The 13,067-nt window shown below is 39.1% G+C and overlaps 1 protein-coding gene across 1 annotated transcript; it reads left to right on the top strand.

Annotated features, from left to right (window-relative positions):
* Positions 1–854: 854 nt before the first annotated feature.
* On the top strand, positions 855–1,772 carry LOC135770565 (olfactory receptor 2A12-like). The gene has a single exon (XM_065280214.1). It carries the CDS (start codon positions 855–857, stop codon positions 1,770–1,772), a length of 918 nt encoding a protein of 305 aa, XP_065136286.1.
* The last annotated feature ends 11,295 nt before the right edge of the window (positions 1,773–13,067 follow it).

Genomic DNA, 13,067 nt, shown 5'->3' with positions numbered 1-13,067 from the left:
CAAAACCCAGTTGTTGTAACTTAATGCTGCATTTTTGTGTACAGTGTATCATCTTTGTACTGGACTGGACTGGTTTACGACCTGTTTTCAACGTTGAAAAGTTGGACAAATTTGACGTCTTTTCAATTTTCATTTTTGAACCTTCACTGGACCGTAATTAGACGTTGAAGATCGACCTGTTTTCAACGTTGAAAAGTTGGACAAATTTGAAGTCTTTTCAATTTTCATTTTAAACCTTCAGTGGAACAAAATTAGACGTTGAAGGTTTACGTCTACTCAACGTCCAATAGACGACTTTTTGCTAGCTGGGAATTGCCTCCAGAATAATGTATTTGATTAAAACAGCGGAAATCTCATCAAAAGTCTGCTTTGATGACACCACAAGAAGGACTGTGTTCTATATGCAAAATGAGCCACGGATATGTCTTCTGAGACATGTTACATGGTATAAAAATACAAGCTGGTGACCCGACGTTCCTCTAAAACAACATAAGCAGCACCATCTGAAGTAAGTAACTAGTTTAGTCAAGGAAAATGCTAAGATGGTCATTACAAGGAATATCCCAGAAGGTATGACAATGACACAGTGTTGATATCTCTAGCTGATAGCTTGTGAAATTTTGTAAAATTATTAAAACATCTACCATCTAGTCATTTTTATTTGTTTGTGACATGAATTCAAAACAGCTTTACAGAAAAACATACTGCTGTGTCATTAATTCTGTTAAAGACCCTGTTTAGCAGTTCAGTAAAATTTTCTTTAATGCCTTGATATTTTTGTTTTTTAGGACCCCAGTGATCAAGCTGAAGGGCAACTGTGAACAATCTGAGGTCAATAAAACTATTCTATGTTAATGGAAAATAAAACGTATATTTACCTTATGTTGTTTAAAAATCTTGGGCATATAAGATATGCTTTGTTCACCTTAGGGTTTGTTTTATACTGTGTGATCATAATCCTAAATGTCCTTATTATTCTTGCAATATATTTGGAAAGGACTTTACACCAGCCCATGTACATTCTGATTTCATGTTTGTCCATTAACTCTCTGTATGGTACAGCTGCCTTTTTTCCAAGGGTGTTGTCAGACTTGCTGTCTGATACAAACATAATCTCCCCTGAAGCATGCATCATCCAGTGTTTTGTCATTTTCTCATATCTAGCAAATGAGTTTGCAACATTAATGTTAATGGCATTTGACAGATTTGTTGCAATCAGTAAACCTTTACAATACCATAACATAGTTACTTTAAAGGTACTAACTGTTTTAATTTTTATACACTGGATTTTTCCAATGCTTTGCCTTGGTATCTCAGGGATTTTAACTGCCCGACTGACAATGTGTGATAACAAACTGTGGAAGGTGTACTGTCACAGTTATGAACTTGTTAAGCTCTCTTGTACAAACAGTTTAATTCTTAATTTTTGGGGTTTTTTTATATTGATTATTTCTGGTGTTATTCCATTATGTTTAATATTATATTCTTATGTTAAAATTCTTATCATTTGTCAAAGAAGTTCATCACAGTTTAGAAGCAAAGCTTATCAAACTTGTATTCCACACATAGTGATTCTTGTAAATTTCTCAATTGGCATTATTTCTGAAGTCACATTAAGTCGCATTGTAAATTTAGAAATGCCAACATGGCTTTCATTATTTTTTTCATTGGCATTTCTTGTTGTACCACCAATCCTTAACCCTCTTGTTTATGCTTTCAACTTCACTGACATTCGCAGAAAAATGATTTGCTTTATAAAGCCATCCAGGTAGATGTGCTGATGTGATTTAAAAAAAAGTTACACAGGATGTTCAGATTGATTAAATGGATTGTAACCCTAATTGCAAATCCAAAATTCACTTAACCCGCTTTAATTGTAAAGTAATAAATTAAAAGTTCTTTAAAATAACTGGCTTATGACAGAAGACCAATTATTTGCTTGTAATGTATACATGGATTATCGAAAGGAACCTTTTAGTCATGAGTGGAGCAGTTGGGGAAAGCTTATCACAGTGGCTCAATCGGTAGTGCTGTGGTCTTACAGCAAGAAGATCCCAGGTTCAAGCTCTGGCTGTGTCAGGAGGTCATTTTGTGTGGAGTTTGCATGTTCTTCCTGTGTCGGTGTTACCTCCAGGTCCTCTTGTTTCCTCCAACAATGTAGTTTTTGTGAACTGGAGATATCAAATTGCCCTTCAAACTTGTGTATAGATAAACTTGTTTATAGATTAACCGTTCTTGCAATGAATATGCTGGAATGGAAAGTGAAAAGCTTGTCAAGTATGCAATGCATACACAAAATATGACCTCTGCTTTTAACCCATACCAGTTTAAAGAGTTTTAGAAACTTTGGACAAAAATATCCGCTATTTAATTGGGACGTACAAACATCAAGAATCAGACTATGAATCTCAACCATGGTGACAATTAAATGAAAAACTTCATGCTGCAATGCATGCTGGGTATTAACAAATTACAAATCTCATTGAGGACTCCCAGCATGCACTGCAGCATGGATAAATAAAGATTTTTTTTTACAATTTTATTTGTCACCATGGTTGAGATTCATAGTCTGATTCTTGATGTTTGTGCGTCCCAATTATACAGCAGATATTTTTTGTCCAAAGTTTCTTAAACTCCTTAATGACAAACTGCTCTGAAAGTGCTGGATCTCATTTACATTATTGACAGAAAATAAACTTTTGATTAGTAAATTAATTAGGAATGATTTTTTACCATTATGTACCAACCACCACACCACAGAATTACACTACTAACTTAACATGTTCATAACAAATGTGGTGTATTAACAAAAAGTTAACACAACCAGGGAAAAAACTAGCAAGCAAAAGACAAGGCTCAAGAGCCCAACTAAAACGAACACTAATCACTATAATGGTGACTTAAAATTAAACAAAACATCAACATCTAACCTTACATATAATAGATATATAATATAAAATAAATATATAATATATAATAAATATAATAAAATAATATAAATATAAAAAATAAATATAATAAAATGCAATGTTTCTCTATCATTTACATAACAATCAAAGAAGTCAATATAATAAACAGTTGTTGTTTTAAACACTGTGTGACTGTGAACCTTAAAACATGACATTGGGCCCTATTTTAACGATCTGAAACGCAAGTGCGAAGCGCAACGCGCAAGTGAGTTTGTGGGCGGATCTTGGGCGCTGTTGCTATTTTCCCGGCGTGAGAAATAACTCTTGCGCCGGGCGCAAATCAATAAGGGGTTGGTCTGAAGTAGGTTCATTATTCATAGGTGTGGTTTGGGCGTAACGTCAAATAAACCAATCAGAACGCTATCCAACATTCCCTTTAAACGCAAGGGCGCAAGTTCCGTGGCGGGTTGCTATTATTATGACGGATTTACCAGGCGCACGCCAGGAGCGGTTCACAGCCGAGGAGACCGACGTCCTTGTACGGGGGAATCCCAAGCTTGCCAGCATAAATCGGGCACGCCGTGTAACGAGAGGTGGATCTGCCTCAGGACCTGACGTCAGCAGAGGAAATTGTTGCGTCCACCCTCACCGCTGAAAGGGTTTGGGGGCTTTGAAATCGGACCCAAGAAACGCAAGGTCCAACCCCAAAGTAGACTAACAAATCAAGTTCTTATGAAAACATTTTAATTATTATTTACATAAAATAAACGTAATACAGCCACACAACAAACTTATGAAAATATTTTAATCGTTATTTGCATGAGAATTTTTTTACGCAGCCACACAATAAATAAAAACTATCACCACAATGCTCACCACTATGATTCCCCTTATCTCGTGTATTAATATTTTTTAGTGTAACAATTTATGATTTGCAAAAATAACTGTTGCATCTGTGTAGATTAGATAAGCAAAGTGTATGCGCGTTGTGCACGCTATACATTATGGTCAAGCATGCGCCCTTAAAATAGCATAATGAACAACGCGCAACGCGCCACTGACTTTAAACTTTTTTTTTCTGGTCAGTGGCGCAATTGTTTTTTGAAACTGCAAAATAGCATCAGGGATGGTTTGCGCTGGAACACGCCTCTTTTTTTGCGCTGAAACGCCCAGGGAGCGCAAGTTCATTCCCTAGTTTGTCGACGTGCGTCTGTGGAGGGAAAAACCCGCTGTGCGCCGTTGCAAAATACGAATGATACATGCGTCACTGACAAAGTCAATTGCGCTGGGTGCAAGATAGGGCCCTCAGTCATAACGTTTAAAAATGGTAAAATGTAACATTCCTCTAACGTTGAGACAACACAAAAACGTTCTTAGAACGTCAAGAAAACTGGACACTTTTAACGTTGGCAGAACGTTTTTGGGAACGTTAAAAACTTTCAGGGAACGTTCTTAGAACTTTTTTCTGTAAGCTGGGATCCCAGTGAGCAATTAGGGTAGGGGGCCTTGCTCAAGGGCACCACAGTTGCAACCCACCACCATGAGCCTCGCACCAGCAACTCTCAGGTTACAGCTGACCCAGTTTGTTGTGATTGGTCTTTTCGTACAAGGCATGTGTTAGAAATGAAACGTTTGTTACCACTGTACATACATACACAAACATGACTTACTGATAAAACATTACAGTTTGTAAACTAACTATCTCGCTGCATTATTTATAAAAGTCATAAAAACAACAGACAATTCATTGATTTAAAATGCAAATGCTTAACAACTTTGGAACTTTGCAACTTATGCAGAGATAACAGCTTAACAGCTTAGAACGAGAGAGAGGGAGAAGATGCACTGTGTTTCTTGCATATACACACAGATAGAGAGAGAGAGAGAGAGAGAGAGACTAGAGCACTGACTTACCAGTACATTAAAGTTTCACACACACGTTTATGCACACATATTCTTTGTCGATCTTTCAATTCAGTTCAATTCAATTTATATACCGCTTTTCACAATTGTTTAACCCTTTGGGGTCCGACCATTTTAGGACACTGGGAAAGGTTCTGACATACTCTTACATTTGGTCTTTTTTCAGTTGCTTTAAGTTTGAGGTTTATTACAGACTCTTCTTGCAAAACCAAACTTTCACCTCAAAACAGTTCAATCTGTGCTCAAAACTGAACTATTTTGTCAAATCGTGCCCCGAGTCAATCAAAATTAAAAACACTACGGAACAGTCACTAAACACTACATAGAAAAATAGAAAACACAATGCTCAGGACATGAAGCCTGAGAAATAAATGTTTGTTTACTGTAGGCTAAATGCATGTTGCAAAACAAAAAACTGTGCATTTAGCACTTGTACAAAACAGAAATCTTGTGTAGAAAATGGTCAATCACAGTAGCTCTGATTTCATCAGATATTACTGTTCTTTGTCTTCACTGACCTCCTCGACCTCCTCTCACACAAACTCTTCCACACAGATATCTATCCATTTTAGGGCCTCACAAACCAGTGCTCTCTGAACTGACTTACTGTATACGTTCCCTTACATCATTAGCCACAAGTGTGATCAATTGTGAGTTGTTGTGTTCAAGTGGTGACACATGTGCTTTAATTGTGTTTGACTTTTGTCACCTGTGTTCACCATTATGCAGCACGGGTGCATCACAATGAAAATGTGTTACTAGCAACCTTGTATACACTATTCCTCTGGAAGAGAGAGGGAGACGCTGAGAGTCAACAAACTGTGAGTATGTGGAGTTGTTGTTTTGCCAGTGACATCGCTTGCTAACTGTGTGTCCTAGTGCATTTCCTAAGTGCTCGCCCAGCGTGTAAACGGCCCCACCCATAGAAAGGAGTGGTGGGTGAGCCGAAGCTAGCTACGAAGAGGAAATAGTGTGGTTACAAGTCGTGGATGTGACGTCTCCATTTGTCATCCCCCGTCTCAACCCCTTTCTGCTGTTCAGGACCAATTCCCGGCCCAACGTGGTGATCAGACCTTAATTCACAGTGAGTGTGTGTGGAGTGCAGTGGGTGAGTCTTTTGACGTGTGTACACTTGAAGAATTGTAGTGTTGTGCTGTGTCAATGTTGTCAGCAATCATTCACTAGGCCGAAGAGGAGAGCCCTGGATTGAAGGAAGTGAGCTGGTGTCGGTGACTGATATATGCAGCAGCCTCGGCCTGTCCCTCCATCTAAACATCGAAGTCAAGAGGTGTTGTATTTCCCCCTACATATTCACTAAAGTAGTCTATTGTGAAGAGACTCTGTGTGTGTGTCTGTTGCCAGTCTGCAGGTTTTAGCCAAGGGCTCTGTATCGACATGGGACTGTTCCACGATGTATTGGAAGTCCACGTTCAAGTGTTGCATTGGAAGTCTGTCCTAGCGAGGAAGTTCAGTACTGTGAGCAATTCGCAACCACACGACCTGTCGAAAATGACCACGAGCCTGCGTTAACCATAGGAGATTCAAAGAGATGACAGTGCAGCGTGTAACAGGGTTTAGTGTATACACACGTATAATGTTCAATGTGGGCCTGTGTATAAATCCCAATACATGTAATTAACACTCTCTTTGAATTTACCAGGTACCTGGGTTTAGCAGATTGAACCATTCAACTCAAGCTGAAAATCAGTTCTCATATACTACAGTGCAAATAAATAAATAAATAAATAAAATATTTGTAAAAGTGTAACACTGTTTCATTTTGTTTGTAATCCAAATTCATGATTCACTTAAATGACTCAGTTGGGTTGAATTCATGAATCAATTGATTCGGTTCAAAGGACCGTTTGTTCCTTTAAATAGTTCAAATAGTTCAGTTCAAAGTCAGTGTTCTTTGAAGAAAATCCAAGAAAATACGGAAAATGAAGTTTCAGCGAATTCACGTCCTAGTAGTTGTCCGAAACAAAAAGGAAAAATATCCTCCTACCAGTTCTGATGAGTTCAAAGCACAGTTCTGGTTGGCTCGCCTTTTTGTATACACCTTCAGTATATACTTAATTGTCTCGCGTGTCCAAGATGGATGGAGCAGGAGAACTTTACAGATGTACCGAAATTCTCACAAAAAAACCCAGCCCTGTAAAAACACAAGGCAGAACAGTAATTAATCTTCAATTCAACAGATTTATCAATTAGCATCATGTAAACATTTCAAATAACAACCTAACTCAGGGTTTCAACACTAATTGAACATATTGACACTTAAAATGTTATTTTTTTAATCACATTTACGTTACTTGACTGTTAACTTTCAAATGTAAATAGCTTCAGCTCGTTCGTTATATACCAACGGCCAATGTAAACAAACTAATAAAACTCATAGTTTGCTGCCAAATTTGCAAAACTTATGCCATAATGTCAAGTTAATATTTAGAATATAACTCACCAAAGCATACATTTTAACTTCTTATTTAAAAGAAGAAGTTCATTCGCAGTGTTTTGATACTCTGTGATTCTGCATCTGCCTCTGTTCTAATTCTCTATTTTGCTCTCTCCTCACTCTAGCGACAGCTTTTCCAAGTTATCGCATCACTTCAGGAATCCAATCATTTTTTTTTAAATCACTGTTTTGAATCACTTTTTCCTCTTAATAAGTATTTTAGTTTCTTGAGATCGCCCCGTGCAGCTGCTCATCTGACTCGCTCTCTGTGCTGGCAGCGGCACCTGTGTGAACTGAATACGCTGCTACCATTGGCTCAAAAAAGTGTCTGTCACCATAGCAAGATCAGCGATTGGTTGAAAGTTTCTTCTCCTGCTAGAACACTCGCCTTCTCTCTCTCTTAATTCTTTTACAACAGCAAATGCATCAATGTTTATGTGCGGTCTGAAAAATGTGCGCGGTCTGACAAATCTATTGCGCGGCCACTTTGACTGGCCTGCGCGCGCATAGAGGGAACATTGCCTACGGGTCTTTGAGTCCCATTCATTGCAGGCCTGTATACTCACCTGTATGCCCAAAGCCAAGTGCCAGGTGTACCTCCCTGTATACTCACCTGTACGCCCAAAGCTAACAGCCCAGTGTACCTCCCTGTTTCCAGCTCTTAAGTCCAGGCACACACTTGTATACCTTCTAGACCCCGTACTTTAAGCTCAGCGTACCTCTCTACACACCGAAGGTGGCCTGCTAAGGTATTTTCCTACCTATCCCCCAGTGTACTTACCTGTCTCTGCTTTACGCCCAGAAAGGGAAGTCGGAAACGTCCATCGGGAGCCCACCTGAAAGACTTACCTGTGATCCCCGTGAGAGTCCGAAGCGACTCAGAGCAATTCAAAGTTCCCGTACTCACCCTTTTAAGAATCCCTTCCCCTCTTCCCCTTCTTTTAATATTTAATAAAGATGTGTTATATTTTATCTTGCTCTTTCTTCTGTTTGGTCATTGGGGCATTTTGGGACTTCCTCGGGGTGGAAACTGAGGGAGGGGCATGACTCACGTTAGAAGTGGTCCGCTCCGACCTGTGACATTACCATATAACTTTATGTCCAAAAAGTGTGAATATGTTTTTCCACTTCATATTTTTGTACTGATGAGAGGGATGCAGAGAGGGACCTGTAAGAGAGTTAAAAAAACAGCTGTTAGCATACATTGTCCACAGAAATACCACATACCCTGCTGAAAAAACAGCATACCAGCAAGACCAGCATATGTTGTGTTTTGGTACTGGTATGCTGGTGACCACCAGCTAAAGCAGCATCAAACCAGCATAGACCAGCATAATTCCCATGCTGGTCCATGCTGGTTTGATGCTGTTTTTTTCAGCAGGGGATGGGTAAATATCACTGATAGCACTACATTCGGATAAACTATCATGTACATAAACTAAATTCAGAACATCTCAGATAAACATCTGCAGGGATTAGTTTTATAAAAAGCTGTTTTCAGATGACTGTTTTCAGATGCTGATCGTCTGGCTTCTGTCATTTTAATGCGTTTCTGTAAGCGTATATGACCTTTTAAAACACATCGCATATGGCGTCCATGTGCGTGAGCTCGCGCATCCGTGTACACAACGCGACTCTCCTATAAACCGGTGCCGCTTGTAAAGCGCATTGTATGGAATTGCGTTGCATGTAAACAATATATGGAATCATATTACAGCACACACTTAAAAGATCCTGCACTACAGCCTTACTGAAAGTTGCCATGAAGGATACGAAAGTGAATTACTGTGTTAAACACTGTACGGCATGTAACAGTTATCCGCCATTACATGAGATCATGCGTCCTTGTTTGTAAACAATATATGGAATCATAAATGGAGGATAAATGACTTACAGTTTCTTCAGGAATATATCCTCCTCCAGTGCGTCTTCCATTGGGTAAAAGATAAATGCTTCTCTTCCTCAATGTCCAGACATAAATAAAGACATTCCTCACGTGTTTGTATAAAGTTTATCATCCAAACATGCGGTAAAGTCTTTAAACCTGATCCAACTTTACGCTTTGTTATGGTAAGAACTGCTATTACCATGTCAACAGCGGGTACCGCCTCTGGGCGTGACCACATTAGAGATAATGAGCTTAGCCAGGAAAAACTGTACTCTCTTTACTTCAATGCAGATTATATAAACAGGCAATATGTTTTTCGATTATAATTAGTTTGTTTAAAAGTAGACATTTCAGGCTTTCTTTGGATATGTGTATCATGTTTGTGTGACGGGTATTCGTCGCATCTTTTATATAAACCCTTCGACGCGCGTGTAACGAACACACAAACTTTTATTACATTCGATGCATGTGCATCATGAATTTGCGTGAATCGCGTCCCTCTGAAGAGAAATCCCGGCCGCAACTGATAACACATAGTACTAAAGTGTTTTAGTTTTACTCACACAAACACGCGTGTCTTTTATCAAATCCAGCGTTCTTCTGAACATCCAAACATGTAGCAACTGTTATGATTCCCTCGTTTAATAGAAATGATGTCTCAACGAAAAACAATGGCCCGAATATGGTACGGTTGACGTTTAGCCATCCTTGCTGTAACTTGTTATGAAAACTAACTGAACTACACGTAATATGTGGGCGCGGTCTCAAGTTGAAGAGCTCATGAATAGTAATGACCTCGATCAGATCCACGTCACACTGATAAGCTTTTCTAACTGACCTGATTTCTCCGCTTCTTTCTTTTCAGTGGCTAGAGGCTGACAGAGGAGGTGGAAGTAAATTTTCACATTCACGACACAACAAAACCCATATGGACCTAACACATATCAAAAAATACAAGTAAAAACGGTTTTATGTGGAAGGGCCTCTTTAATAATGGATTCTGCCATTATAAGGAGAAAACACGTCAAAATGCGCCGCCGCGTTTTTGGAGCCCAGGGGATTAATTGATCCAAAGCAGCTTTACATTACAGTTTTTCTTGATTGTTTTTCTTGAACACTATAACCAAGTTTTTGAACTAAAATTTTAAAACCATTACGCAATTTTTCAAGAAGCACAATAATTTTGCTGAACTATAAACACTACTCCCCTGCTTTAAAGGAATACTTCACGGATTTATGAGAGGAGAGAGATCTGTATTCTGGTTTTGCAAAAAAGTCATCCGATGACGCAAAATGACGATTTTTGCGTCATCGGAGGAGATTTTGGCCAGAGGCAAAGACTACAGCCAGTATTAGGAGCTACTTCCGTATGTTTTCTCCACTCCCATAGGGGTTGGACTGCGAGTCCATTCGGAAAAGCCAGAATCAAAACGAGAGTCAGCCATCTTTAATCTTCGCTAAGCTAAGCTAGCCTGGGTCTTGCTTTGTGGAGAAAGCCGAGCAGGGCATGAAATTAACACCCGACCACGCGCCAAATGCGGGTGGATTTTGCAATTGGCGGGTAACACTGTCAATCTACCAGCCACATTGGCGGGTAGCCAATGCGAATCAGTGATGCGCGGGTCATTGTATAAACAACCCACTCCCGACCGACATTTTCAACTAACCCGCCCCGCCCGCAATTGTTCAAAATAGTTTTTAAACTCGACCGACTGACCGCGGCCTGAATATCATTAAAATATTTTTGGATGACTCGTAACCGGCACCCGCTCATTTCTTATCAACCTGCACATATCACCGATGCAAATTGAGTGATTCATTGAGAGGATGCGACTGTTTCTCAACGTTCATGCGATTGGAAAGAAGATGAGGCACTTCTCTGACTACGTTTGGATGTGCGAGTAAGTATTAAACTGTTGGTGAGATGGGATGAGAATGCAATGCTGACATATGCTACTGTACAATCACAGTTGCACAGATGTGTAGTGCTGCTGTGATGGATCAGAACTCTTGATGTGTAAACTTTAGAGAGAGTTTCGCTACTATGCTTTATACTGTAGTACATTAACATACATTTTGCGAATATAGTAACATGCATTTTGCGAATATAGTAATGAAAAACAACGTATGTGCGGCGTTTATGTGCGCAGTTTGTGCCCCCTCTGTCTCTGTGTGCGTGCGCGGGTTTAAGGGGACTCAATAGGGCACATCGGAGAGATGCGTTCCTAAAAGCATGCGTACATAAAATCTTTCTGCTCTTGACAGGGCACATATAAATAAAATGATCTCAACAGTATTCATTTTCTAATAAAACATTTCTTTATGTCTTAAGTGTATGTATAGAGAGTCAAAAACCAGTCTGTGCTGGTCTTAAAGAGACAGTAACCTCAATTAACCTACTTAAGTCTGTGTCATTAATGTTAATCAAACAACCTAAGACAAAGAGAAATTCACTTTTGTAGCTCTGAAAAAAATTATATTTAATTCATACAATAAAGACAGTGTTATAATTCACTATTCGGGCAAAAAAAAAAAACTGGCTGGTAAAAAGTCTCTGTGGCAGGTGGATTTCTAAATCCACCTGCCACAGTGGCTGGTGGTCAAAAAAGTTAACTTCAGGCCCTGAAGCCGAGTAAACAAACCACGACAGCAGAGTGTAGTTTTGAAAACAGATGGCAAAAGGGGATTTTGATGACCTGTTGCTCGAATCTGATGGTCGTGGTACCTGTACGAGCCGCAACGAGGAACAGTTACGGATGATTGGGGAACAAGAGACTGCCACCACGGCTGCTGTAGCGGAGATGGGGTACATGCTGTCACTGTGCGCCTATGGAAACCGAAAGAGAATTTCAGCGATGGCATTTTCTTCTTGAAGCCCGCAAAGAGAAACGGAGGCATGAGTATAAAGTGAGTATTTTGTTTTTCACGTCCGTCAGCTGCGCTATGGTTGTTATATTTACACCTATGTTAGCCTATTGTATGTGAAAATAGCTTGCATTGCTAACGTCGTGCTTACTGTTTTTAGACAATATCGACTTACATCCTATCGTCATTTCTTGGAATGAGTTTTTTGCAAGGCGAAAGACTGGGGAAAGGACATCGACTTATTTTGCCTGCCTGTGTTCGTTGTTCAGGACATCAGAAGTAGATATCTAGCTCCTCACGGGCAATAGCGGCTATAAAGAAACGGATGAAGCTCTGGATCAGCTATAAGTGTGAATTGTTTATGTTTTTTAATAAAAGTTAAAACTCACATTGGTTGTGGTTCGTGTTATAGTCCTTATTGTTGATAAGTATACATTAGAGTATTTGCCTAAAGAAACAGTGACTGCAATTTGAGGAAAGCATTCTTGCATTTTTTTTTTTAAAGTTTAAGTCTAAATTGTGTAACAAACATAATATTTGGCTTTATTTTTAACCCAAATGATTTTGTAAAGTAAGTAATGATAGCTAAATCACAGTAACAGTAATCATTCCGCCTCCACAAGTCTATAATGTATAACGTTGGTGTACAAAAGACGTTAGATGAAGAAATGTATTTTTTATCATTCACAAAGGAAAAAATATTGTGCCACCAGTGAAAAGCAAACATTAAAATAAACAAAGACATAATTTACATCTAAAAAGTCCTGCACAAAATAAAAACAAAGCAAAAAATATACAAAAACATGATGTGTATACACACACAGTATATAATAATATAAATATAAAGAGTGGTGGCAGAATCTGATTAGACACAGCAATAGAACTCAGGGAAGAGGTGCTTATTATTATTATTAGAAAGTGTCAGTCTCAGAAGTGACTTTTGAAAGAAGTCGTGGCAGCCTCCTTTGATGGTTTAGGCACTGGTGCATTGTTGGGTGGCAGCGCAGACTGTGGCAGGCTGTGGTGA

Source organism: Paramisgurnus dabryanus, chromosome 8 (assembly GCF_030506205.2).
Source record: "Paramisgurnus dabryanus chromosome 8, PD_genome_1.1, whole genome shotgun sequence".
Lineage (NCBI taxonomy): Eukaryota > Metazoa > Chordata > Actinopteri > Cypriniformes > Cobitidae > Paramisgurnus > Paramisgurnus dabryanus.
This window is presented reverse-complemented; position numbering and strand designations above follow the sequence as displayed.